The sequence below is a fragment of the Sinohyriopsis cumingii genome, unplaced genomic scaffold (genome assembly GCF_028554795.1).
Source record: "Sinohyriopsis cumingii isolate HCF-2022 unplaced genomic scaffold, ASM2855479v2 utg001510l, whole genome shotgun sequence".
NCBI lineage: Eukaryota > Metazoa > Mollusca > Bivalvia > Unionida > Unionidae > Sinohyriopsis > Sinohyriopsis cumingii.
In genome coordinates this window covers 1,739,205-1,766,390 of record NW_028316007.1, presented here as the reverse complement: position 1 = coordinate 1,766,390, position 27,186 = coordinate 1,739,205, and the positions used below count along the sequence as shown (strand labels likewise).

Below are 27,186 nucleotides of genomic sequence, written 5' to 3'. Positions count from 1 at the left end.
CTTGCTGCTGTGGAATAGGATTCGCGACCAGAATAAATATACACTTTTTCCAAATGCCTCGCACGACATGGCCTATCATGTGTTGATGTGCCACCAAACACTAATCTGTCAATGAAATAACCAACCATTTAATCGATCTGCTTGTTCGAGATATTAAGAAATTGCAATGTTTGAGGATATTATCTATGCATTTTACATGATTATTTGTCGATAAGTAATCATGCTTGAATGAAGAATTCTTTATTAAAGTTTCACATTTGACAAGTAAATGTAGAATAGCACAGCGTTTTAAATACTTTTGATGTATTTTGTTAAAGTGTCAAAAAAAAAGTTCATTCATTAGAGTGATGTCCCAATGCGTAAAGAACAGAAGCCTCATTTAAAAGGCATGAGCAAGCAGGTACCCTTTGCGCCATCTGGACGCCGGAGAAAGGCGTCTGACCCCATATCCCGGGATGAGTCTGAGACTGAGCGGCATGACCAGGCTATCAGGTCGTCAACAGAGACCTTGAAACCTTTTGGCAGCGTGGAGTTGGTGGATATATCCTTTCAGGAGAACATAAGATCAACAGGTAGGTAGGTGTGTGTGTGTGTGTGTGTGTGTGTGTGATATTTTAATTTTTAGCGTAACTTTAATAATTGTTCAGTCATATTGTTATGATATCTGCAGTGTGGCAGTTTATAGTGATGTCTAGCACTTGGGCATCATGCATCATGTCCCACCCAGTCACATTATCCTCACACCAGGCCGACCAACCTTAACACTAACCTCTTAATGCTGAGCGCCAAGTGAGGCAGCTCTAGTACCATTTTCATAAGTCTTTCGTGTGATCAGCCGGGGTTCGAACCCGCGACCTTCCGCATCCGAGGCGGATGTTGTAACCACATAGGTACCGGAGCAGTTGGAGGGGTAAGAATTCAGCTTCAAAGAATTAATCTTGGAGACGGTTATGAGGGGTAGGGACTCAGCAATAAAAAGTAATCTTGGAGACGGTTTAGTAAGAGATAATTTAATTATAGGTTATGTGCAAAACCTTTTCCGTATGAGATTCGCAAATATTTAAAAACAACTGGGCACGACAAAGACCCAAGACCCGACAAGGTAAAAGTGAAATACGTAAAAAATACAGGTGTTCTTCCATGGAAATATTTAAAATTTCTTTGGTTGACAAACAGATCTTTGAATAACTCCAACATTTATTTTCCAGACTACCCTGGTGGCAAGTCAGCTATGGATTTAATATTGGAGGCTGAGCATTCTAACTGGCTTGATTTCACAGGTATATTTTTAGGATCTTTCTGTACGGGAGTTAGGTAGTGGTAGTGGCTGCAGCAGTAATTATTGTGGTTGCGAATGGCGACATACATACATACATACATACATACACACACACACACACACACACATACATATATACATACATACATACATACATACATACATACATACATACATACATACATACATACATACATACATACATACATACATACATACATACATATATACATGCATACATACATACATACACACATACATACATAGGGGGCCCGAGTGGCCGAGTGGTCTAAAGCGCTCTCCGTTACGGATCACTGCCATCTCACCTCTGTCTGCGTGGGTTCGAGTCTCGGCTTCGGCTAATGTGGGTATGTGAGAAAGCTTGCCAGTAGCTTCTCGTGGGTCGGTGGTTCTTTCCGGGCTTTTTCCAGGTTCTTCCTTCACCATTAATACTGGCTGCTATGAATAGCCTATCGTGTGCTGAAAAATGGCGTTAAACCCAACAACAACAACAACACACATGCATGCATGCATACATAAATGCATACATACATCTACTGTGAAGAAATAGATACGTAACGTTGAAATATTATTTACTTTCAAGATGCCTTGTATAAAGTATTTGTTTATTATGAAGAGTGAAGAGCTCATGAAATGAAGAAAACTGTTTACGTATGTGGAGGAAACAGAATCTTTGTCCATTATTTCCCTTATACCTACTTCTCGCCTCCTCTTCCTATTCTTCCTCAATTACTCCAAAATCAACAAAATTACACATAAACACTAATTACAATCCTCCCATTAGCATTAAACCACCATTTGCTGCTGGTAGTACTATTGCTGTTACTAATGTAGTGGCCTCTCCCATCTGCTGTTGCTACTACCACTACTATTACTACTACAAGCACTACTGTTTATTCTACATCTTCCTGTAATACTACTGCTGCTTCTATTACCACTGTTTTTTTTATTCTGTTCTTCTTTTCTGCTGTTACTTCGACTGCTAACAGTACATCTGCTATAACCGCCACTGCTGCTATTGTTATTGCTACTACTACTACTACTGCTACTACTACTACAACTACAACTACTACAACAACTGCTACTACTACTACTACTAATGTCAGTATCATTTTACAGACACGAGTAAAAAGGGAGGTTCTGAAATTGACATGGCCGAGGATTTCAGGAGAGCTGAGCTAACACAAAGAGCCGGAGGTAACTTATATTTGTATGTGTCTAGTAAAATATATACAATTAGTATATCACCCAATGACTGGTATTATTCATAAAGCTATGGTTTACATTGTATGTGTCGAGTAGAATATATACAATTAGCATATCACTCAATGATGACTGGTATTACTCATAAAGCGATGGTTTACATTTCATGTGTCCAGTAGAAAATATACAATTAGTATATCACCCAATGACTGGTATTACTCATTAAGCGATGGTTTACATTTTATGTGTCCAGTAGAATACAAACTACTAGTAAATCACCCAATGACTGTTATTATTCATAAAGAAATGGCTACAACCTGACTTGTCAAATGAGTCTTAACTTTAATACATTGATATTATTGTTTTTCATCACGACAACTGCATTTAATCGACTGCATCATAACTGTAATAATTATTTCTTTTCTTTTTTCTTCTTATTCGACTCTCTCTCTCTCTCTCTCTCTCTCTCTCTCTCTCTCTTTTTCTTGGGAGGAGGGCATGGGGAAGGGGTGGTATAGAATATCCACAGTAGAATGTGTGGGTCATAATTTCAGAGGGGGTGTGGCATAGTGACAATAACGGTTTCCAATATATTTACACGTTATTTGTATTATTTTAGTCATCACAATCCATTTTATTTTTTATTTGTTTGACCGTGTGCATGTTTATTTCTTGGTGAAAAGAAAACTTTCATCTTTTCTTACACCTTTCAAGATATAGATTTGAAAACATACACTCCCTAAATTATCAAGAAATACTGTGTACCTCCTATCGATTCAAAATGTCTTGCTGCCAAAATTCACTCAAATCGTCGAGTTGAACTTAGGTATTTATTGTTTGTTAATACCCGGGTGTTGCGGACAAATACAATAGCGTTGATTACACTCTTTAACATGGAGGTTTAAAAAAAAAACACAACATGCTTTCCCCACATTATAAACATGTACTTTCTTGACCGGTGTGTGTTGGCTCTGATCGATAAGGGTTGTTACCGCCCCTGAAATAGACTCCCTTGAAGAGCTCTTTAGTGAATTGAAAACAGACACCGTATGCACGAATTTACAATCTCTATTTCCGGTGAGCAATACCCCCTTACGAATGCGTCAACTTGAGTGCTTAAATTTAGATAAAAAGTGTGATAGCGTGTTTATGTGTTTCACAGACTGAATTTATATTATTATCATTAAAATTCAACCCATAACACATAAATTCTCATATTTAAAGCATTATTACTATTGTTATTATTATTATTATTATAAATCCTCATACACATATTTAAATATATTCGTTGTTATCTTGGCAAACTTAGATAATGTAATAATCAGTTCTTAGTGAAATATATTTTGCTTAGATGAAGAGGAATATGAATTAGATTTGTCAGGAGATGACACATTAGAAACAAAGCAAATTATCAGTTCTGTCTGATATGTAATAAGAATGTGCTTTTTAAAAATATCAAGTACATGTTTGAATTAGATTATGAATGCCAATTGTCAATGAATAAATCACTTTATATACTTGTATATACTAACATGAGTAAAAAAAAAACAGACATCATAGATTTCATGTTTTGTTTTCTGTTAAAATCCAGTCCTTAGATTTACCATAACAAAGGGAATTTCCGGAACAAATTTGAAATTACTGAAGAAAGGTCGAACTTAAAAGTTAGCAGCATTGTCCGTGGAGAATAAATTATATGTATAATTGGGCTCTATGCTTCACATCTATAGTATTAGCATCGAATATGTGGCACCACTGCACCAGTGCAAAACGGCATGGATAGACGCACGTAGCAAGCATATAAAGATCGGTAACGTTCATATAGGAAAGCATATGGGGAACGGACAGACAAATGAAGAAGTAATTAATAGCATATCTACACATATTATATGCTGTTGTATAGCTTGAAATCTTTTCTTCAAATCTATTGAATTAGCATCGAAATATGTGGTACCATCGCAAAGCGGCATGGGTAGAGGCACGTTTGAAGGATATGAAAATCGGTAAATTCGCATGCGATACTGATTAAAAAATAAAAGATAAATTTATTTTGCATTTTAACACATTTTTATTAGCATAGATCGATTTAGACTGATGAGAACCTTATAAATTGATATCAAATGAAGACGTGATTAATAAGATATATACACACATTATATACTGTTGGATAGCTTTAATTCGATGCTTTGTTGGCCTCCATCACAGCATATAGATTTGCTCGCCGGAAGAGCGTTGTATTATGGGTAAATTAGGGGACTTAATAAGTCAAGGGACGTAACAACCCTTATCGGACAGGCCTATATGACTGGCCACACTCACCGCCCAAATTTTGATGACCTTGTTTTAGCTGAATTCTATGGTTAAATTTTGTTCTTTATTTTCTTTTTCCCTTCTTTAATTTTATATTTAAATAATCAAGGTTACCTATACACCCAAACAAATCAAGGTAAACCAGTTTTCTGGTCACTGTTCCAAAACACACTCCAGATGATTCCTGGTGTTTCTGAATAGGTGTATAACATTTTCTATAGCACGTTTTAGATAGGGATCATATCACCTGAAATCGACACTCTGTTACAATGAGAGCACGTCCTCTTCACTTTGTTTGGCTAATCATTTATTTAATTATGGGTGAGATCTGTTCAGTTGTGTGTGCGCCACACTGTCCTTTTTGCCAGTTCGATTAACCGATACGGAATATGAGAATGCTAATGCATCTTATTTGTTTCTTTTGTTTTTACATCCCATAATAAGGTCATAAGAAAACGAAAAATCAATTATAAAATACACAATTATAATACAAGTCACACGGGTCATGTAGGCATTCAACACCGACTATTTCAGTAATGTGTGTCATTTTTTAAAATAATTTCATTATACATACCTTTAGGTGGCAAGGATTCACTTCATTTGGATTCGCATACATCCATATTCCTTTGGAAGGTCATTATTTTAGACGCCCCTAGAGGTGCATACGGCAAAATCAATGTTAAAATAAATATACATTTTTGGACGAAATGAACCTAAACGTGTGTTCCAGTACAATAAGGGTTAAATGTCGCGCTCTGTGATGTCACAGTGATAGGCATGCATATTGATAATTAAATTCGCACTACCCTCGATTGTGACGATTCCACTCGACGCGCTCTTATTTCATCTGGAAGCTTCTTGATGACAGTTAAGGTGCAGAGCATTCAATAATCAGGATTGAATAGACTTTGTTTAAAGAAAATTCGTGTTAAATTTTAAAGGAACAATTTATATTTAGCTTTAAATGAGTAAATGTGCATACAGGACCCATGTGACTTGTACTACAGCATTTGCATACCTCTCCTTCCACCGTTTGTTTGTACCCTCATGCCGCTAAGGTGGGCTAAGTGGTTAGAGCGTCCGCCTTGGATGCGGGAGGTCTATAAACTATAAACTGCCACACTGCAGACATCGTAGCGACATGACTGAAAAATTGTTAAAGGCATGTTTAAAATCCAAAACACTCACACACACATTGTTTGTACCCCTCTACCGATTTTAAAAACGAAATGCATCAATAATATAACAAAGCACACAACACTTGGACATTTCATTCATCGATTTATAATTTCTAACCTGACTGTCGCCAAGCGGTCCCAAACACATTCGAATTATTGGCGTTTCAACGCAAACAGAAGCTTCCGAAGTAGACAACAAACAGACTGCTCGCTGTCTTTTTCTGTTTCTAGAATAGTCTATTTCAGTATATATATATATATAAAATGTATCGTCTGCATCCAATATTTTCAATGTCTAGTTTTAATATTCGAAAAACAAACTGAACAAAGTAATAGGAGGAACTCTTGTATATATGTGTTCAAAGAGATGTAAATCCAAAATTTACGGAATTTAGATTTTGGAAGACGGCGAACAACATCACATATGTTGCTTGAAAGCATAGAATGGCCCAATTAAATATGGCGACCATGTTGATGAAGAAACTCCCTTTTGATTCGAAACGCAAACAAGTTGAAAGTGTTTGGGACCCCCTGGCGACAGTCAGGTTAGGAATAATAACTAAATGAATGAAATGACTAAGTTTCGTATATGTTTCTATACATGATTCCTTTTATGTTTAAAATCGGTAGGAGTACAATAAACGGATGGTTTGAGAATACTATAAACAGATAAAGCATGGGGTTCTTTGTAAATCAAAAGGCCACGCATGTTGTTTTCATTATCAAGAAGAATACAACATTGAGGTGTTGACAAATAACAAGTCGGGGCCCGAGTGGCCGAGTGGTCTAAAGCGCTCTCCGTTACAGATCACTGCCATTTCACCTGTCTGGGTGGGTTCGAGTCTAGGATTCGGCCAATGTGGGTATGTGAGAAAGCTTGCTTCTCGTGGGTCGGTGGTTCTTCCCGGGGTTTTCCAGGGTTCTTCCTCCACCATTAATACTGGCAGCCATACATAGCCTATCATGTGCTGAAAAATGGCGTTAAACCCCACAACAACAACAACAACAACAACAAATAACAAGTCAATAGAATGCGACAGATATAGGAAACAATCAGCTCATCATGGAAATTTAATTTGGTGTACTTACAATTCCACGGAAAGATAAAAAGAACATTTAAAATAAAACTGGTAGAAGAATCATACATATTAAAATCGTGATAAGGCGACTGCAATACAGGCAATGAATTATCATGATAAAAATAACCACACTGAAAAGAAATAACATTCAGAAATTTTATACTAATTTCAAACAAACGTAAACGAAAACTAAAAAACAAAAAGTGTAAGCTATTACAAGCTTGTCTCGAAGAAATCAGAGACAAAACTAATGATTTTCTCAGGGACTACAAAGGATGCAGTAACATGCTTGTCAAGGTGAAATCAGAGAAAAAAGTAATGGTTTCTTGGGGATTACTGTAAGACTCTATGGTCATAAACTAAGAAACAGAACGAAGCGAAACTAAACAGTTTTGTAAAACTTAGCAAATAATTTAATTATCAAGGTTATAAAATGAATATGTATATTATAAAATAAACAACACCAACACGTACACTGTGTGACCGGTTTCGCTTTATTGCTTTATCAGGCTGAATTCAAACTGAATTCAATATCATTGCTTACGTTATTAAATATGTATAGGTTACTGTATCTGTATGGGAAAAAATGAATGAGTTTTTTATACGGAAATGCTGCACGACCTTGGGAGTGCAGTATATCCATCCGAAAAAAACGAGTTAATATTTTCCCATACAAATGCAGTAACCTTTTCTTTACATGTTCATTTTCTTATTCTACCTAAGGCTTAATTATATGAACAAAAATACACTACAAGAAACAAAGTAACTGAATGTATGCCGTGTTCCAAACTAAATACACAAGCGCAGATTCATCATTACACAACAACATTTTTAATGCGACATAACTCCGCCCAGATAAACTTGAACTTAGTCGCGCGCTAGACATAACTTTCGAAAGAAAATGGCGTTTTGGTCTACTTAAAATTGAAATTTGGATTCATATTGTGAATGAATGCGCATTGCAACAACTTTTCCACTGAATCTTGAATGAATATATTTTGGTACTTTGTCGATTCTACGAAATTTCGTGATTATGGACTGGATTCATCTGTGCCAATTCTACATGAAGTACAATGGATATCAACAGCGTGTTGACATCTGCAAGTGTGTTTCTGTTCTGTCATTGAATGTTTGAAAGTATAATGTGGGAAAAGTATGAAGTCTTTCAATTGCAATTATCAAAAGAACGCTATGTAATATAATGTTTATTTCATTTTTGAGTGCATTAAGGAGAATGTAATTGCACTTGGAAAATAGTCAAACTTACAGTGCAATTTCGAAATGTGTAATCAAGCTTGAGAACCCATGACATGGCTCATGTAAATCGGATTTGCAGAACTAAGAAAGTACATTTTGAGGAAATTCAGGATGTAAAACTAAGTATATTTTTTGCCATTCTTATTACCAGCTAAAGAAGACAGTTTGTTCCTTGCCACTTGCATGTTATTTGTAAGGACCCTGTCTGGCCTCTATAGCTAGCCTAAATCCGAAACATTGTATCAAAAAAGGTAACTCGGAATGTAGCAAAGCAGCTGGCATGTGGCAGTCCACGAAACATCTGCTTTAGCTCATTCAAAAACAAACTGAATCAACCAAAATGTAAATCGCCTGTTATGTGAGTGTACAATATTTTTTTTTACAAGTAGTTCCTAGTACACTATTGGGCACACGTGAGTGCAATAGGAAGTACGCGTGAGGGCAATATTGTGAAATACTGAACGATTCTGACATAGTGAAGTTAACGGAGAAAAAATGAGCATATAATAAATTCTGTTTCTACGTGATCAATAACATAAACAATATGACATAAACTAGATGACGTCATAGCTTCCATTTTTAACCCAGCGTAATTGTTTTATTCTTTAACGAATAACTGACATGGAAATATGCATATACAGTACAGATAAATGATATTTTAATACATAAAAATGGGTCTTAAAGATACTTATATCTCTATTGATAACTATATCAAAAATTTATGAATAAATAGGGATAAACAGTTTTATTAATATTTTTATTATGTATAAGGCACGTTTTAAAAAAAAAATATTATACCTTGATATGTTTTTGACGAATGTTCATTATTTCATCAGAACTCAAACTATACAATAAAAAATTATGGCATGCATAATACTTATAATCCTAAAATAAATATTTTATAAATAATTAACCATAATATATTGAGAATTAATTTTAAAATGCCCTTTCATTTTTAAAGAGTTAGTAAACTTATTTTTATGATATTAGTTTATACTTTCACCATTTTAGTTATTCTGTAAATTAGAATAATATCAAAAATATTTATATGGTTAAGTTTTTTAAACGTTCTGCAATTTGGTTTTGTTTTATTATATAAAGTGTTGTCCATTATCAAACTACACTTGACCTTTTTGACCATTGGCGTCATTTTCAAGATTTGTAATATCGTCGTTTGTAGTTTCAGTATTTACAGAATAATCTTCATCTTGCATCGCATGCAAAACTTTCAGATTCTTTCATTTCAAAAGATTCTAACATATAGCTACAAAGCCTATACAGTATGTGTGTGTGTTTCCAGTACTCACATAGTTCTTACTTCTGGCGTGAGTATTATAAATAGTTCTAGCTCATTTGCATGTTATTTTTACCATTTTATATCTTTCTAGCCAGTTATGTCATGTTTTTGTTTCAGTTGTTGGGGGTGTCGAAGTAATGCAGCCATAAGGCTACTTTGATTGAATATACGATGCTGTCTATAGATTCACCAATGGGGATTATGTGACAGAATGGAATATAAAAAAAGACAGGAATTAATCCAACAATATTCGTATGGTTTACTTTGAGCTTCAGACTTCCTGTCTAATTTAAGATCTACTCCTTATTTTACCTTAAGACGAACTTTAAGCTAACGAGCTTTTATATTAGACTAATTCATGTCACATTATAGGGTCATCCTCGCCTCTTAATTAGAATAATTTGTGTCACATTATAGGGTCATCCTCGCCTCTTAATTAGACTAATTTGTGTCACATTATAGGGTCATCCTCGCCTCTTAATTAGAATAATTTGTGTCACATTATAGGGTCATCCTCGCCTCTTAATTAGAATAATTTGTGTCACATTATAGGGTCATCCTCGCCTCTTAATTAGACTAATTCGTGTCACATGATATGGTCTTTCATGCCTCTTAATTAGACTAATTCATGTCACATTATAGGGTCATACACGCCTCTTACATCAAAAGCAGGCAAATATAAACACACGCTGGTTGATGAAACACCAACAAGATTGAGACCAAGGATTCCTGACGAATCCGACTCTCGTTTTCTCGAACTTCTAGGCAACGACGACATCACTTTCACAGGTAAGATGGTGCCAGGCGTTTTCTACTATCAAAGTTCTTTAAATTTATCCAAATTGCTTGGGAAAGCAAAATTATATTCATACTCGCTGGCCCAATGCGGTAGCTAGTTAAAACTTTTCGATTCTCTCTCTCTCTCTCTCTATCTCTCTCTTCCAAAGGAATATCGAGAGTAGAATATATAAAAAAATTAAATATATCTTGTGGTGCATGACTTTCTCGGTCTGAGGAATAGGTAAACAATAGAGAATGAAATGAGACAACCTCTGTAACTCAATTATCGGTAATAGTAGGTGAACGTGTCTACCATACTGAAGAGAATTCCATATTTTGGAACTTTGAACGAGGGGACTATGCCCACTACGCTCCCCACCCCCACCCCCCAAAAATGCCATGCAATTTGTGGAGCATTATGTTTTACATAAGTTATAACGACATTAAGGTAGAGTCATGTGTTATTATCAACGATTCTATCTGGACTAGAAACACCCACCTCAACAAGACATTTGGCCATTGGATTTATTTCCATGACTTTTACTTCTTGTCAGAAAATCATGAAAACGACATGTACAGTGAACTAGGACGAAGTAATATTCGACCAGCTTTAAAAAGGTCAAACTCGCTTTCGCTGCTAGAGGAACCACTGTTACAGGATTTGCAACGATCGAACACTTTCTCATCAAGAGATAAGCCATCAGCCCAAGGCACTTCTGTGGCGGCAATAAACAGAACTTCGGCAATAAATGGTAAGTTAAAGAAATTGAAATGTTCACCTAAAAACAGAATTTCCATGGGTTATGGATTTATTCACTGCTTGTTTTGTTGTATTATGTATTTGTTGTTTCTTGTTAGTTTTTTGGTGGGATTTTGTGGTTGTTTATTTTTTTTGGGGGGGGGGGCAGACAGATAAATGCGGACACATCATTTCAAAGTCTCATTGCTTCTGCTCTGACTTCGGGAATTTTTGAGCTGTATGCATATAAAATTTAATATACATACGTTTTTAGTGCTTTTTCACATAATGGCAACTTTGTTTGTAATGACACTTTCTACAAAGCTGATCAATAATTGTAACAAGTATAATTGTTATCGATCATCCTTTGTTTGTCTGGATTTTAACAAATGTGTAATTATGTATCAATTTTATTCAGACTTCAAGAAAAAAATGTCGCATTTATTCGAGGGGACACAAATTTCAGTAGTATGTGCTGCGTGGATGGGATCGATTAAAAGTATGTTAAGATCACAATTTCTTCTCCTCGAACAAAATAATGAATACTCTTTTTAACTCAACATTGATTTAAATGCCAACACAAATAATATTTTCAGCTCCTAACATTGTTGTGACACTTAACAATGCTGAGGGTAGTTTGGTAAATCTATTTGAACCAGTTGAAGAGACACCGGCGGATTTGCGTGATGAAAATATGGGTAAATATAAATGGGTAAATATAAATACAAGTAAGATTCTTTACAGGTGAGCAGGTACCCTTTTTCATTAAAATTCTCAAATTTTCTCTTGAAATAGTGAATTTACAATATCTTGCTTATGGTACTTAAAGGAGACCAGAAACCAATGGAAATATAGAATAATAATAAAAGTACTATAGCAGAAAACCTTATCCTGAAGTATCATCTGCGACCGTAATGCCAATATTTAAATATTGGCCTATCTTCTAGGAGCTGAATTTCCGTGACCTCGTATGCAAAATTTCCGCGCCTATTCGGTTACTTTCGGGATGTGACGTCATAGTAGCGACTCCAGCAGCCCAAGTGGGAGTTGCCAGAGTAAAAGACAATACCATTTTGCGTTGCTTACGGGTGTAATAGAACATTAAGAAAAGCCTGTGGACATTTTTTTTTCTTTTCCGAAAGATAAAGGCATAATGAAAGAATGGATACATTATTACAAACGAGTCGATTTCAAAGCAACACCATACAGCACTATGTGCTCGTTACATTTCTCAAAGGACTGTTACGAGAGGGATTCTGAAGAAAATGGCAGCTCAAGGATAGGCAAATGCTAGGCCTAGACTAAAAGTTGGCGCTGTTCCAGACATAACGTTGAATAATAAATCATGGGAAAAGTGTTAAACGTGCGAGTTACGAAAATAGGCAGAAGGCCGAATAAGTGACCACAAAATGCAACAATCAATTCACAGATCTTTTATCTACACCAGCAGTGCTAAAAATAAATCTGATAGCCCGACACCCTGGGCCCCTCTGGTTTTAGTTCCGGCCCATCCTGTATTCAAAGTGAGGTTCCCGTCAGGCTTGTCGAAACAAAAATTGTTTGCCTGAGGAAACTTTGATCGCGCTGGTGAAATGAGTAAATGTATTTTCAAGATGTTGACATACATACCTTAACACGGCACAATCTAAATCAAATCACTACTGTCCAAGGTGAAATTTAGATTCGATTTTAATCAAATGGAGGCTTTGCCAAAAATAATATTCTAAACCTGTCGTGTTTCGAGAAAACACAATTTTTAGTAATCTTATAAAAATTACAAATTTAAAAAAAAATCATTGTATACATGTAGTATGTATAAACGGTAATCTGTAATGACTGGAACTGATATAAAACTATTCCTTGGGCAGTTTAAATAGCAGCGATTAAAAGAAAAGAGGTCAAAGTTTCACATTAAATGGCTGACAATAGAAACTGGGGGGGGGGAGTCACTATTGACCCAACCCCTTGCCCCAATGTACGAGCGCCCATGGGACATACCTTTTCTCCATGTGATACGCCTTATTATAACCCAGGACAAGCCCATTTTGCCTGTTCTAGTCAGCCCTGGCTAAATTGCAAAATAGCTAAAATTTTAATTTAAGTACGCAAACAATAAAGCCGGTGTGACTAATGAACAGACTCCTTATCCTTGCATTGATCTTGTGAAAAGGACTGCCCTTCGGACATACTTCAAAGAAACCATGTTCGACAGTGTGTGTATGTGTAAGCACCAGCAATTGATTGGCAAAAATAAACGATGCCTATTTTGTTGTTACTTACGATGCCATGGACTTCAGGTTTAAGTCTTAATGCATGTAACACTGTTTGCTGAACAAAATATTTATTCAGAATTAGTTCTTTAGGACCACATATACTGCATGGTATATTTTGTTTTATTCCTTGTAATTTAATCATGGTAATTGAACTTTACATATACGGTAGAGGAATGTCAGGTGTTAACTGGCCGAGTTTCTTCGGCTTAAATGGAGATGCGATTTTGTTTGCAGAGAAAATTTCACAGTGATCATTCATTTAAGCTAATTGGTGACAATTTTATTCTTTTAATTTTTTTTATACCATAGTACTGTTGTAGTTGTTTAAAAACATCTGAAATTTACTTGAATAAAGTTTAATTTTCACGTTCTATTTACTGGAGAAGAAAAAAAGAAAAAAAAACTGTTGTGTGATATTAATTATTTCGTCCAGTGCCGGATTTAGACGTGTGTGCGTGTGATTTGAATTTTTAACGTAGCTTTAAAAATTTTTCAGTCATATCACTACGATGTCTGCAGTGTGGCAGTTTAGACTGTGGATTGCATACGTTATATCTATTTATAAATGGTTTGGGGTTGGTTTTTTTCTTCTGACAAATGAAAATTTACAGACATAATGTAATAATCGGGACTTCGCTGCTAAAAATTTAGAGATATTAAGAGATCGGGATGTAGATGAGAAAATACCCCCAAAATCGGGAGGTTTTTCTCCCGGATTGAGAGTTGACAGGTATAAACTCCTCCGGCCTTGTGGAATTTCAGTCAGGGCTTGAGTTTATTTAAGTCACCAGCTCGGGGCCTGTGCCTAATAAATTTTTTTAAGCACTGACCAGTACAGTACATAAACTATTATATCAGACTGCAGATTCAAGTTTTGAATGTGCAACCCAAATGTTGTCTCCTTACGTCTGCCTCGCTCGCCAATGTTTATATTCGAGGACTGGCTAGTATTGCGTCACAGTACCACGTGATCTGTCGTCTCATCAAAACTCGGAAAAACTCGGCAATTTACGGAATCGTGGTATCTTCCATGCAATAAAATCACTACCCGCTTACGATATTAAATTTATAAACATGACAGTCTAATTAAAATCTGTAGAGAATTACATACGTAAAAGGAAAATTTTGATTTCTAGTCTCCTTTAAGACAGTATTGATATTTTCGTTATACGTGTCCTTTCGATCTAGAATCAAACACAAAATTTGTTCTCTGTGCTACGTTTCACTGGCGGACTCCAGTCCAACATACCTATCCGACCTCACCCATGTGTACACACCAGCAAGATACTTACGTTCCTCTTCTGACAATCGTATACTCATTATTCCCACTATGAAAACGAAGTCATATGGACAACGTTCTTTTGCATACCAGGGCCCAGCAGCGTGGAATGAATTGCCCACTGAACTTAGACACAAAGACACAGGGATTCCATTCAAGAGTGCTCTTAAAACTCACTCATTTTGACTGCAAGAACAAACTTAAAGACCTAACAATGTTTCCTACCTTAAGTATTTTCAGCATGTTTTTTTTTCTGATTTCATGTTGTTTGTTTTTTGTGATCGTATCATTATATATGTTTTTCATGTTACAGGTGTTGTCTAATGTTGTAAAGGGCTTAGAGCTTCTAAAGATTAGGCACTATACAAAGTCTCATTAGTATTATATGCAAAGCCGTGGAAAGGCTGCAAAATCACTTGTTAGTTTTACAATTGAACGCATTGAAACCGTTTGAATCCTTGAAACAGAGTTTCGAAATTTTTGAAATTTGAGGAAATCTTAAAAATCTTAAAAAGATTTGTATAACCCTGATTTAATGATTCATGCATAATGTTATGTAGGGGGGAAATCATTGCTAACAACAGGTGATAATAAAAATCTTCATAAATCACATATCGAGGAAGAATTTTTTAAATCTTTAGTAAAACAATGGCCATGCCTCCAGTAAACTAAGTATAGAAAAAATATTATTGGTTTTATTAAGGACTACACTGTGATACAGCAATGATTACATTAAGATCCTGTAATAGTGTAGTGACACCACAAGGTCATGTTTTAGTTTGAAAATGAGAAGAATTGTTTGTTTGAACAAAACAAGAAAATTAAGACCTGAAATGATAATCATGGGCATGCACCTAAATCAGGATAATTATTTATTTAAAAATAGTTTACAAATATTATGTCATAAATATATTAAAAAATCTCAAGGAAAATGTATGAAGAAGATATTGACGATCTAAATAGTTAACTGGGCAACCGCAAATACGGACTTGAAAATAACTAGAAAATCCCGAAGGCTTTAAGAAAATGTTGCAAAATGTACTTTCGATGATTTCTCTGAAACAAATCAAAATTTTGTTACATGTTTCAGACAACTTCCTTTGCATTCTTTTGTAACTGGTGTATTTACATTACTGTTTTTTTAATGAAAATAATCGTATATAGTGTCAGTAATCATGAGTAACAACAATAAAACCTCTTTAAAAAATAACACATGAAGGTTGGATGTCTTTAACTGTAAAGAGGAAACGATATCGTATGATTTTTGTTTTGCATGCTGATGCATATAATTGTACTAGAAACATAAAATATTCAGGAATGAGTGGAAGCAGTGAGATCATGGATACATGCTCATTGAGTGTGCATATATTTTATTTCTTATCAAGTTATTTGATGGTGATATCGAAAGTTAAACGCAAGACATCGTCGTGTTCAGTTGGAGTACATAGTAGTTTCATTATTTACCTTCAGGTATACAACGCATCCTTAAAATTAAAATTATCCGAATAGATCTGCTCTTTGTTGTATAGCTGTTTTCTGATAGATGTACAAAAAGGTAAACAATTATGGCTCTATTTATGAAAATAAAACGTAAAAACTTGTAATATCTACGTATATATCTATAAATTAGACCACTGCACACGACCTTTGACCCCACAATCAAATAGTGGTCAAAATAGTACCAGGTGCACTATATATATATATATATATATATATATATATATATATATATATATATATATATATATATATATATATATGCGTGTGTGTGTGTGTGTGTGTGTGTGTGTAGTATGGGCGACTGCGGTAATTTTACAATTTTATGGGGGGTGGAAGAGCCCAAATTGAAAGGTGATATTTATATAATGCACAAATACTTTTTTGTTTGTTTTTATTTATTTATTTAACTCTACCACTTCCCCCAAATGCAGTATCGTACTCACACACCCTGGACACCAATGTTGTGCATTATTTATTTATTTATTTATTTATTTATTTATTTATTTATTTATTTTTTAAGCAGACGAAAACAGGCAAGCTGGCGCAGACACAGGCGAGGCAAAATATAAACCGACTCCGTCATGTATCTTTGAAGTACATGCAGATGTTCATCAAGGTAGTTATCCTTGCATAAATCTGTGCTGTCAATAAGGAAATCTTTCTCCAAAAATTATAAAAACTTACTTTTTTGATAATTGAAACAAAAAATCGTTCTTCACTTCTTCAAACCATTCATGTTTGACTGTGACACAATAGTTCGACTTTCATTTTTGCTCCAAGACGTCTTGATCTTGTCACCTGTTCCGCCGAATTCAAGGGGTGGTGTATGTTATCCACATATCACGGGGTGGCGAATATAAACCATACATCACTGAGTGGTGTGTGTAAGCCATGCATCATGGGGTGGTGTTTATAAACCATGCATAACGTGGTCGTGTATGTTAACCATGTATCACGGGGTGGCGTATGTAAACCATGCATCACGGGGTGGTGTACGTAAACCATGCATCACGGGGTGGTGTATGCTAACCATGCAGCACGGGGTGGTGTATGCTAACCATGCATCACGGGGTGGTGTATGCTAACCATGCATCACGAGGTTGTGTCTGTACCATGCATCACGGGGTGGTGTATGTAAACCATGCATCACGGGGTGGTGTATGTAAACCATGCATCACGGGGTTGTGTATGCTAACTATGCATCACGGGGTGGTGTATGCTAACTATGCATCACGGGGTGGTGTATGAAAACCATGCATCACGGGGTGGTATATGCTAACTATGCATCACGGGGTGGTGTATGCTAACTATGCATCACGGGGTGGTGTATGCTAACCATGCATCACGGGGTGGTGTATGTAAACCATGCATCACGGGGTGGTGTATGCTAACTATGCATCACGGGGTGGTGTATGCTAACTATGCATCACGGGGTGGTGTATGAAAACCATGCATCACGGGGTGGTGTATGCTAACTATGCATCACGGGGTGGTGTATGTAAACCATGCATCACGAGGTGTTGTATGTAAACCATGCATCACGAGGGGTTGTATGAAAACCATGCATCACGGGGTGGTATATGCTAACTATGCATCACGGGGTGGTGTATGTAAACCATGCATCACGGGGTGTTGTATGTAAACCATGCATCACGAGGTGTTGTATGTAAACCATGCATCACGGGGTGGTGTATGTAAACCATGCATCACGAGGTGTTGTATGTAAACCATGCATCACGAGGTGTTGTATGAAAACCATGCATCACGGGGTGGTATATGCTAACTATGCATCACGGGGTGGTGTATGTAAACCATGCATCACGGGGTGTTGTATGTAAACCATGCATCACGAGGTGTTGTATGTAAACCATGCATCACGGGGTGTTGTATGTAAACCATGCATCACGGGGTGTTGTATGTAAACCATGCATCACGGGGTGGTGTATGTAAACCATGCATCACGAGGTGTTGTATGTAAACCATGCATCACGAGGTGTTGTATGTAAACCATGCATCACGGGGTGGTGTATGCTAACTATGCATCACGGGGTGGTGTATGTAAACCATGCATCACGGGGTGGTGTATGTAAACCATGCATCACGAGGTGTTGTATGTAAACCATGCATCACGGGGTGGTGTATGCTAACTATGCATCACGGGGTGGTGTATGTAAACCATGCATCACGGGGTGGTGTATGTAAACCATGCATCACGAGGTGTTGTATGTAAACCATGCATCACGGGGTGGTGTATGCTAACTATGCATCACGGGGTGGTTTACATACACCACCCCGTGATGCATGGTTTACATACAACACCCCGTGATGCATGGTTTACATGCATCACGGGGTGGTGTATGTAAACCATGCATCACGGGGTGTTGTATGTAAACCATGCATCACGGGGTGGTGTATGTAAACCATGCATCACGAGGTGTTGTATGTAAACCATGCATCACGGGGTGGTGTATGCTAACTATGCATCACGGGGTGGTGTATGAAAACCATGCATCACGGGGTGGTGTATGCTAACTATGCATCACGGGGTGGTGTATGTAAACCATGCATCACGGGGTGGTGTATGTAAACCATGCATCACGAGGTGTTGTATGTAAACCATGCATCACGGGGTGGTGTATGCTAACTATGCATCACGAGGTGTTGTATGTAAACCATGTATCACGGGGTGGTGTATGTAAACCATGCATCACGGGGTGGTGTATGCTAACTATGCATCACGGGGTGGTGTATGTAAACCATGCATCACGGGGTGGTGTATGTAAACCATGCATCACGAGGTGTTGTATGTAAACCATGCATCACGGGGTGGTGTAGGCTAACTATGCATCACGAGGTGTTGTATGTAAACCATGCATCACGAGGTGTTGTATGTAAACCATGCATCACGGGGTGGTGTATGCTAACTATGCATCACGGGGTGGTGTATGTAAACCATGCATCACGGGGTGGTGTATGTAAACCATGCATCACGAGGTGTTGTATGTAAACCATGCATCACGGGGTGGTGTATGCTAACTATGCATCACGGGGTGATGTATGTAAACCATGCATCACGGGGTGTTGTATGTAAACCATGCATCACGAGGTGTTGTATGTAAACCATGCATCACGGGGTGTTGTATGTAAACCATGCATCACGGGGTGGTGTATGCTAACTATGCATCACGGGGTGGTGTATGCTAACTATGCATCACGGGGTGGTGTATGTAAACCATGCATCACGGGGTGTTGTATGTAAACTATGCATCACGGGGTGGTGTATGTAAACCATGCATCACGGGGTGTTGTATGTAAACCATGCATCACGGGGTGGTGTATGCTAACTATGCATGATAAACACGGTTTATTCAGCTGATTTCAAGGGATGGTGTATTAAACAATGCATTACAGAGTGGTGTATGCTAACCATGCACTTTAAACATGCAAAACTAAACTCGTCAAAATAGATTTTAAAAATTATAAATGAAAACTTTTACCTCCACGAACAGAGGGATTCGAAGATATGACGTCACCCACATTAGATAATATGAAGCAGACGAAGGACAAAGGTCACACGGTTGCTCGAGCACGTTTTATAACAGGCAATGTTGTGGGCGCCAAACTGAAAGACCTAGCAGGCAATTAAATCTTATTTATACTAATATGTCTCTTTGATGAGGTCAAACTGTTCTATACAAATTCTTCTTGGACAATTCTATAGTGGGTATCCATATTGATATCATTACGTCGCCAGGAATTCAACCAATCCGTGACCGCTGTTCTTTTGATAAAACACTGTATATGATATGTGTTGATCCTTTAAAAATGGTTGACTTTTATAGTAAATGTAATTCTTTTAAATTTTTATCCTTCGTCATATATTCTTAAATTTTTGATCTTTTTGCCTAAAGAATTTTTTCTATACACCTTTGATATTTGTGTATTTTGGAGGTTTAACTTAGCTTTAAAAATATTTCAGTCATATCGCTACGATGTCTGCAGTGTCGCAGTTTTTAGTAATGCACAGGGCTGGTGGGTATGGTGCCACAGACATATAGCATAATGTCCCACCCAGACACCTTATTTTGACACCAGAACCGACCAAAACCAAACACAAACCTCGAACTGATGAGCGCCAAGCGAGGCAGCTGTTAGTTTTAGATCTGTGGTATGACTCCGCTAGGGTTCAAACCCGCGACCTCCCGCATCCGAGGCGGACGCTCTAAACACTTAAGCCACCAGGTCTCCTTTTACACTATATCATATCTTGATAATTGCTTAATTGTGTTCGAAGAGCTTAGTGTGCCATACACTGCATCTCATGTACCTCAGTTTGCTACACACTTTTACATATATGGTTATTCAGTTTCGCGTATGCATTCATATTTATCATTTATGTTAACACAAAAATATATATTGAAGCTGTGATGACCTGTGTTTCTTCCTAAAATGGCTTGACAGACATTTTTAATTATATGTAAGTAACACAACAACAGAATTTCCTGTTGGTTCATCCTTTGTACAGACTTTCAAATTTGTATTCATTTATAAACGTAAAGAGCGACAAAAATGTTTCTTTGGGTTTGAATTTATATGTATTGCTATATGTCATCATTTACATCATCTTTGGTACTTTTCACAAGGATTAATTCGATTCTTGTGTACGGTTCATTTTTAGAATTACTATGATGCTTTCTAAATTGGAGAATTTAAAAAAGTAGAGTGGATTGTCAAAAAGTCTCTGCACCTATAGTTCTTGTTCAACCGAGTGGTGAATTTGGCCGTGATATGATGTCATCATTGTTCCGACAAAGTGTAAACTCTCACGGCATTTCTGTGATTCATAATGAGATGGCAGCAGCGGCATCCGCATAATTATTTTCGGGGATGGGGGAGTAGGACAAACATGTAGTTGTCAGCAGCCCCCCCCCTCCCCATAAATGGCGGATAGATGGGTTTTCCTAAAACCAAGCATGAAGCCTATTGCTGAAAAGAAATTTTATTATTTTACTGAGGAATAACATTACATATACACTTGATTGCGACAAGTCGTGATGTATCATATTAGATCGATATTGCATCAATGCTTTTTAATACTAATTAATGGTTCAAATAGTAAATATGTAGACTATATATGTATCGTATTTATTATATGCTGAATGTTAATCAGAATATATATATATATATATATATATATATATATATATATATATATATATATATATATATATATATATATATATATATATATATATATATATATATATATATATATATGTATATATATATATATATATATATATATATATATATATATATATATATATATATATATATATATATATATATATATCGTATGGTGATGTGCCTTTAAAAAGCAACTGATTAATCAATAACTATATTAAAAATATGTATTTTTTCTATTCTACTCCAATCAGAGACACTGTTGGACATTCAGTCATCAAGTGTGAAGCTGCTGCCTGATGAGATATCTGAAGATCAAATCAATGGTGAATATACATGACAACAGATTTTTTTGTAATACCTTTATTTTGATACATCAACGGACTTACTGTATCTCAGTAATTAGCGTTTCGAATTCTGCTTGGACCTGTTGATGGTGTGTCTCCAATGACTAGTCACTTTAGTCCATTGCCTTAGCACTAAAAGTCTTTTGTGTGATGATGTGCCATTAAAAATAAACGATTTAATCAATCGACGGCAGTTTGTTACATCTAAACTTTCTTACCTTATTTAAGAAGCAAGAAGTTTTTTGTCACTCTGAACATCACAAATGTAATGTAAATTTAATTTCACGTCAATTAAATTTCTTAGGACAACAATAAGTTATGGCTACCTTATGATACGAAGCCGAAGATACATAAATATAAATATAAAAAACATCTGGCGATAGATTCTTCGAGCTAAAATTTCATAAATTCCATCCTAATGATGCCATATGTTTTATTATTTTTGGTTAAGAGTAAATAAACTTATGTTAACCTTAACCTGAATGGTTAGACCTGTAACGTGAAACTTCGGTGTATTAGTTTATAATGATCGTGAATGATCGACGAATTTTGTTCCGTATGTAATACTCAGTTTAATTCTATGTCTCCAACAGTCCTAGTAGTCATGTCTCATGAAGATGATTTAGCTATGTCTCGGGGTGTAGTAGTAGTAGTAGTTATATATTGGGAAGCTGCGGTAGTTACGCCTCGTGGAGCTCCGGCAGTTATGTTTCTGGGAGTTGCGGTATTTATGTCATGGGAGTTCAGGTAGTTATGTCTCGGGGAACTGCGATAGTTACGTCTCTAGTATAACTGAAATGTGTCACATCATGCAAAGGCAGGGAACTACAGAATATCCAGTAACATCCCCAGTTTCTTTCCATTTAGATACATACATTCAACATACCTGTAATCATTGGAGGGGTGGGGTGGGGGTTAACGAGTTTTGATCAATTATTACTTGTAAAGTATGCGACACAGAGATTAATATCTTTAAGTATAAATTTATGAATTTTCCAAATTTAATTATTGCAAAACAGTAAGATGCTTAAGTCACTGTGCTATGCCCTCAGTGAAGAAAATTTTAGCCTAGGGTAGCGTAAAAATTATTGGAGGGCATTTGAGTTAAGATTTCAGTTTTAAAAAAAGCATGGTATAACAAGAACTGTATTCTGACATTAAATTTAGATTTTTCAGCTTGATGTCAGCCAAAGTCACAACATGACATGACATTTATCAATCATGAATCTACCTGTATTTTCATATGTGTTTTTTTTAGATATATAGATATTTGAAGTTATTCCCGTTAATTTCAGAACCATATGCTTCTAATTCCGGCTATTCACTTGAAGTTGAATCGGATAAAGAGTCCACACATGAGGGCATCGAAGGTAGAGTCAAACGTTGTAACTTTTAAATTCAGTGATGGGGGGGGGGTGAGAAGGAGGGGAGGAGCAAAGATACAATTATGTTCTATAAATATAGTCTGTCTCTTTATAAAATCCCAGTACCCATAGGCGCCGATGGATACTGGTTAAAGATTTGGAATACATTAAATATAAGCGTCCATTTTTACTGCGTAACATAAAATATGGTTTTCGTATTATTTGTCCTATGATTTCTTTTGGCATTATCAAAAGCAAGACATCTTATATGCCCTCCGCCTATCTAGGGTGAAGATATAAAAACTACAAAATAAGTTCAAGATCTTCACCTTGACTAGAAAACCAATTGAAGCACATAAGGCTTTTTTTAAAAAAAATCTAAGCAATTATTACGGTGAAATGGGCAGCATGGAAATACAATTTTTAGATTGAGACCGCATGTTTGTGCCACAAATGTCTCACCCGTACATTACTATAAACCTTTTCCCTACAGTGTTATCAGGTTAATAGTATCTTTGCTATAAGTATGCTTCGTTACAACGTTCCTTACTCCGTCTGTATTATTTTAATTCAGGAGACATGTTCTGCGTCGAGGTAATGGACAATGAAGTGTCCAAACGATGTAACCTCAGTGGTCATTACACACTGAACGTGACGTTTGAAGGATTGGCATTATTTAATGAAGATGGGCCTTTATTCTGCTGGCTGTACAAGGATCTGGAAGGATTTGGCTTTGTCAAAGAAAGAGATATTTTCAGATTCAAATCTATCTGTAGCAGCCAATCAGGGAAAGGCATGTTCTGCTTCTTGACGGAGGACGCCGAGGAGATCAACAAGTCTGTTACTGCGCATGCCACACCCAACTGCCAGTTAAAGGTGAGACGCAATTCAAGCCACAAATCCCGCTCCAATCTTATTGCGTTGGTGATGAAGAACCTCAAAAAAATCAGGATCACAAATATGCAGTTCATGAAGAAAAGGAATAAAATCTCTGTCTCAGTTATCAGTGACGCAAATATTATGCCTCTGACAGATGAATATAGAAACAGGAACCAGCAGTCTCCATTTTCCGATTCAACACACCAATATGAGGAGATGGGTGTGTAGTTCGCAAAATTTCCTAAAGTGATTCCTTGGAAACCAATGCATATTTCTGCATAATATAATATATGGACCTGGTCGCGTGTTTGTAATATGTACAATAATTTTTGAGAACTTTTCAAGTGCATTCATCAGTTAATAGAATGTGTTTATTGGTTCTTTGTGTCCGTTGTATACGTTAGTTAATACAATGCAATATTCGTTAGTACAGCAAAACGCATATGTCCACAATGAAAAATGTCCGTTTAACTAGATTTGCTGTCATAAGTATTTTTACCACACACGTCATTAAGAATAAGGATAGATAGAAAGATAGATATTAAGATATAACCATTGTAAACAATGATAAGTACCGCATACAAATATTAAAGAAGTTATAATTATAAAAAATTCAGTCAGCGAAAACAGCACAAATATCACACTCTAGCCCTATGTCATCTAACAAATTTAAATGTGTCTTAAAGACACCAAAGTAAGCCTAATGGGGTAGCGAATGTTACTCGAACTTAATTTTTTAATATCGTCATTGTAGGAGTTACATTATTTACATAGAGGAAGTCATTTTCTTTATTTTCGTGTCAGAAATCCGAATCTGATATTAAAGCCGGAAATTATTCCTAATATAGACATTACAAGTGCAAAATTTATTTTGCGGAGGAAGTCTTACATCTGAATTCAAGCTATACATCGGAAAGCAATGCTAGTTTTATCCAGACTGTAATAATGGCGGTAGGCTACTGTTGTAATCTGTTTTTATTACATTTCTTTCTAGTCGTAAAGTGTATTCTAGCCTCTTCGTCCTGTTATTTGCAATTTTAGTATTTTTCAAAACAAATGTAATACTGCTTATGATATGTTGTATAAAAAAGGAATAATAATAGGCGAGAAGAAATGCCTTTAACTGTTGTTGGAAAGATTTTTCAAGTACATGTGTCATATATTAGTGTCTTACAAATATTCCCAATATAAATAGGTTTCTGAATCCTATTCTCAAGTAAATATTGCGTGCTGTCTGATGTAGTTGTTTCAGTCTGTTCAAAGTAACGCCAAGTGTTTTCTGTTTGAGGATATATTTTATATGTAGGTGTTGATGTTTTTGTGATTCTCTTAGCAGCAGACGATTTATGTTTTAACTCAGGGTCATACTGGCCCACCGGTATAGAAGAGTTCCTAGAGTCCATAGTGACAGGGTACTTTTTCTAGTTTACATACCCTATATTTATGTTGGGGACAGGGTCGAGTGACCTATCTCAGTTATTTCTAATAACAGACACCTGCAAGTTAAGAACATCTGCTCATTAAGCACTACATTTATGAAGACATTGTCTTATATGCTCTTATTTAATGATGTCCTCCATGTACAGAGGACCTATATCCTCAAGAGACTCTGTGTGGTCTTCTGAAAGTAATTTGAGTTAGATTTTACCGTATATGTAGGCCGATGAATATATACTTCAAAAGCCTGCAATAAAAATATTTTAGTAAGCAAACGTTTTGATGTGTTATTTCATAGCTTTTATAATAGTTTTTCGCAGTCGAACTCACCCATCCTTCTTCGACAGATGGCATGCGTATACGGTGGAGTTTCTTGACTGGTTCTTTATTTGTAGATATAGTCTCTTGAGTTATATTTGTGAAACAAAGAACCTAAATTTCAATAGTACTTAAACACCACATGGAGAAATAATGCGTTCACTGTTCCCACTAAAACTTGGATTTATCGTGTTACAGCGTATTTAGGAACCCGCATGAAATGGTAGATGCATGAGGAGTTATGAATCTAAGAATTGTCCAATCAGCTGACACTAGACATTATGATTATGCGAAAAATCAATAGCGTGAATATAAATTATCCTCCCCAGTAGATTTTGTCTCATAATGTTAATTGTGATATCCTTTTCAATATAATGGCAGACCCATTTATTTATATGCATGAGTATTCATAGCTTAAGATTCTTCTTACCTCTGAACATTTTCTTACCGTTCTACTGCTGAGACTGCGAGAACCATGCTCACGAACTAGTACAAGTAGAACTGACTTATTATGGAACACGTCAGACCTTGTTACTATCGACTGAAAACTTTCTATGACATTTTATGTTATGCAATCAAATTGACCCCAGACAGCTATGCAAAATGCAGTATTAAGTTTTCCATAGACTTTATATATATGTACACACACACACACAGATGCCGGAAGGGCTGTGGAAATTCGGGCTGGAAGCCGAATTAGTAAAAGTTAGATGCCAAGAATTTTGGAATATATATAGAATATTGAGCATAATCAAGTTTGCCAGTATCACCCTAAATCTGAAACAAAATTCCATATTTTGGTCTAAATAGGGAGACATTTCTTAATTTCGTGGATAGATTTTACCCGCAAATTCAGCAAAATAAATAAAAATAAATAATGCATAGAATGTAGACTTACAGTACGTGGGATATTATTTATGCGTGTATTAGTACTTTTCTTCCTCGGCAAACAAGGTCCGTGTAAGATACTTGGCATGCATTTCTCAAATACTTTTAAATAGGTCACAGTATGTTGTGTCAAGAGGTATTTTATAACGATCTTTATGTAATGTATTATGAATTAACATGTCAGCAACCGCTATTACCTCTTCAGTTTCTGAACAAACCGTGATACTCAGCATGTGTTATCTTTTAAAATAGTACGAGTCTTGAGAGTGAAATCAATGAAATATTACCCCAGAGCTTTGCCAGATTTAAATCTACACAATGTTCTGGATCTTTAATAGATTGTAGACGGTTTTTATGATTCCAGTTTTCAGTTAGCTAAAAATAATTCAAACCCACAAATTTTGCAACCATAAAGTAAAATAATTATGAAAGTTGGCGATGTAAAGCTAAATTAGTACGGTTGATTTGTTTCTGAAACATTTTCTTTGTAAATGTCGCGCGTTGCATTAATATCATTATTGAGTAGCACCCAACTAATAAAGTTCACGCGCTTCCAAGTATTTTGGACCATGAG

General features: G+C 36.1%; 1 protein-coding gene across 1 annotated transcript; it reads left to right on the top strand.

Annotated features, from left to right (window-relative positions):
- Positions 1 to 26,120, top strand: LOC149772409 (uncharacterized). The gene is made up of 10 exons (XM_089947841.1): positions 1 to 572; positions 1,209 to 1,280; positions 2,420 to 2,497; positions 10,267 to 10,413; positions 10,959 to 11,156; positions 11,740 to 11,841; positions 16,716 to 16,811; positions 21,634 to 21,705; positions 23,022 to 23,096; positions 23,665 to 26,120. Exons 1-10 carry the CDS (start codon positions 356 to 358, stop codon positions 24,195 to 24,197), a joined length of 1,590 nt encoding a protein of 529 aa, XP_089803967.1. The 5' UTR covers positions 1 to 355; the 3' UTR covers positions 24,198 to 26,120.
- Positions 26,121 to 27,186: the final 1,066 nt, after the last annotated feature.

Bases quoted from the DNA above. Each gene is read 5' to 3' on its own strand.
- LOC149772409 (XM_089947841.1), top strand. From the start codon at position 356: ATGCGTAAAGAACAGAAGCCTCATTTAAAAGGCATGAGCAAGCAGGTA. The intron at 16,812-21,633 runs GTAGTTATCCTT...TACTCCAATCAG, and splicing joins ACATGCAGATGTTCATCAAG to AGACACTGTTGGACATTCAG. The intron at 23,097-23,664 runs GTAGAGTCAAAC...ATTTTAATTCAG, and splicing joins CACACATGAGGGCATCGAAG to GAGACATGTTCTGCGTCGAG.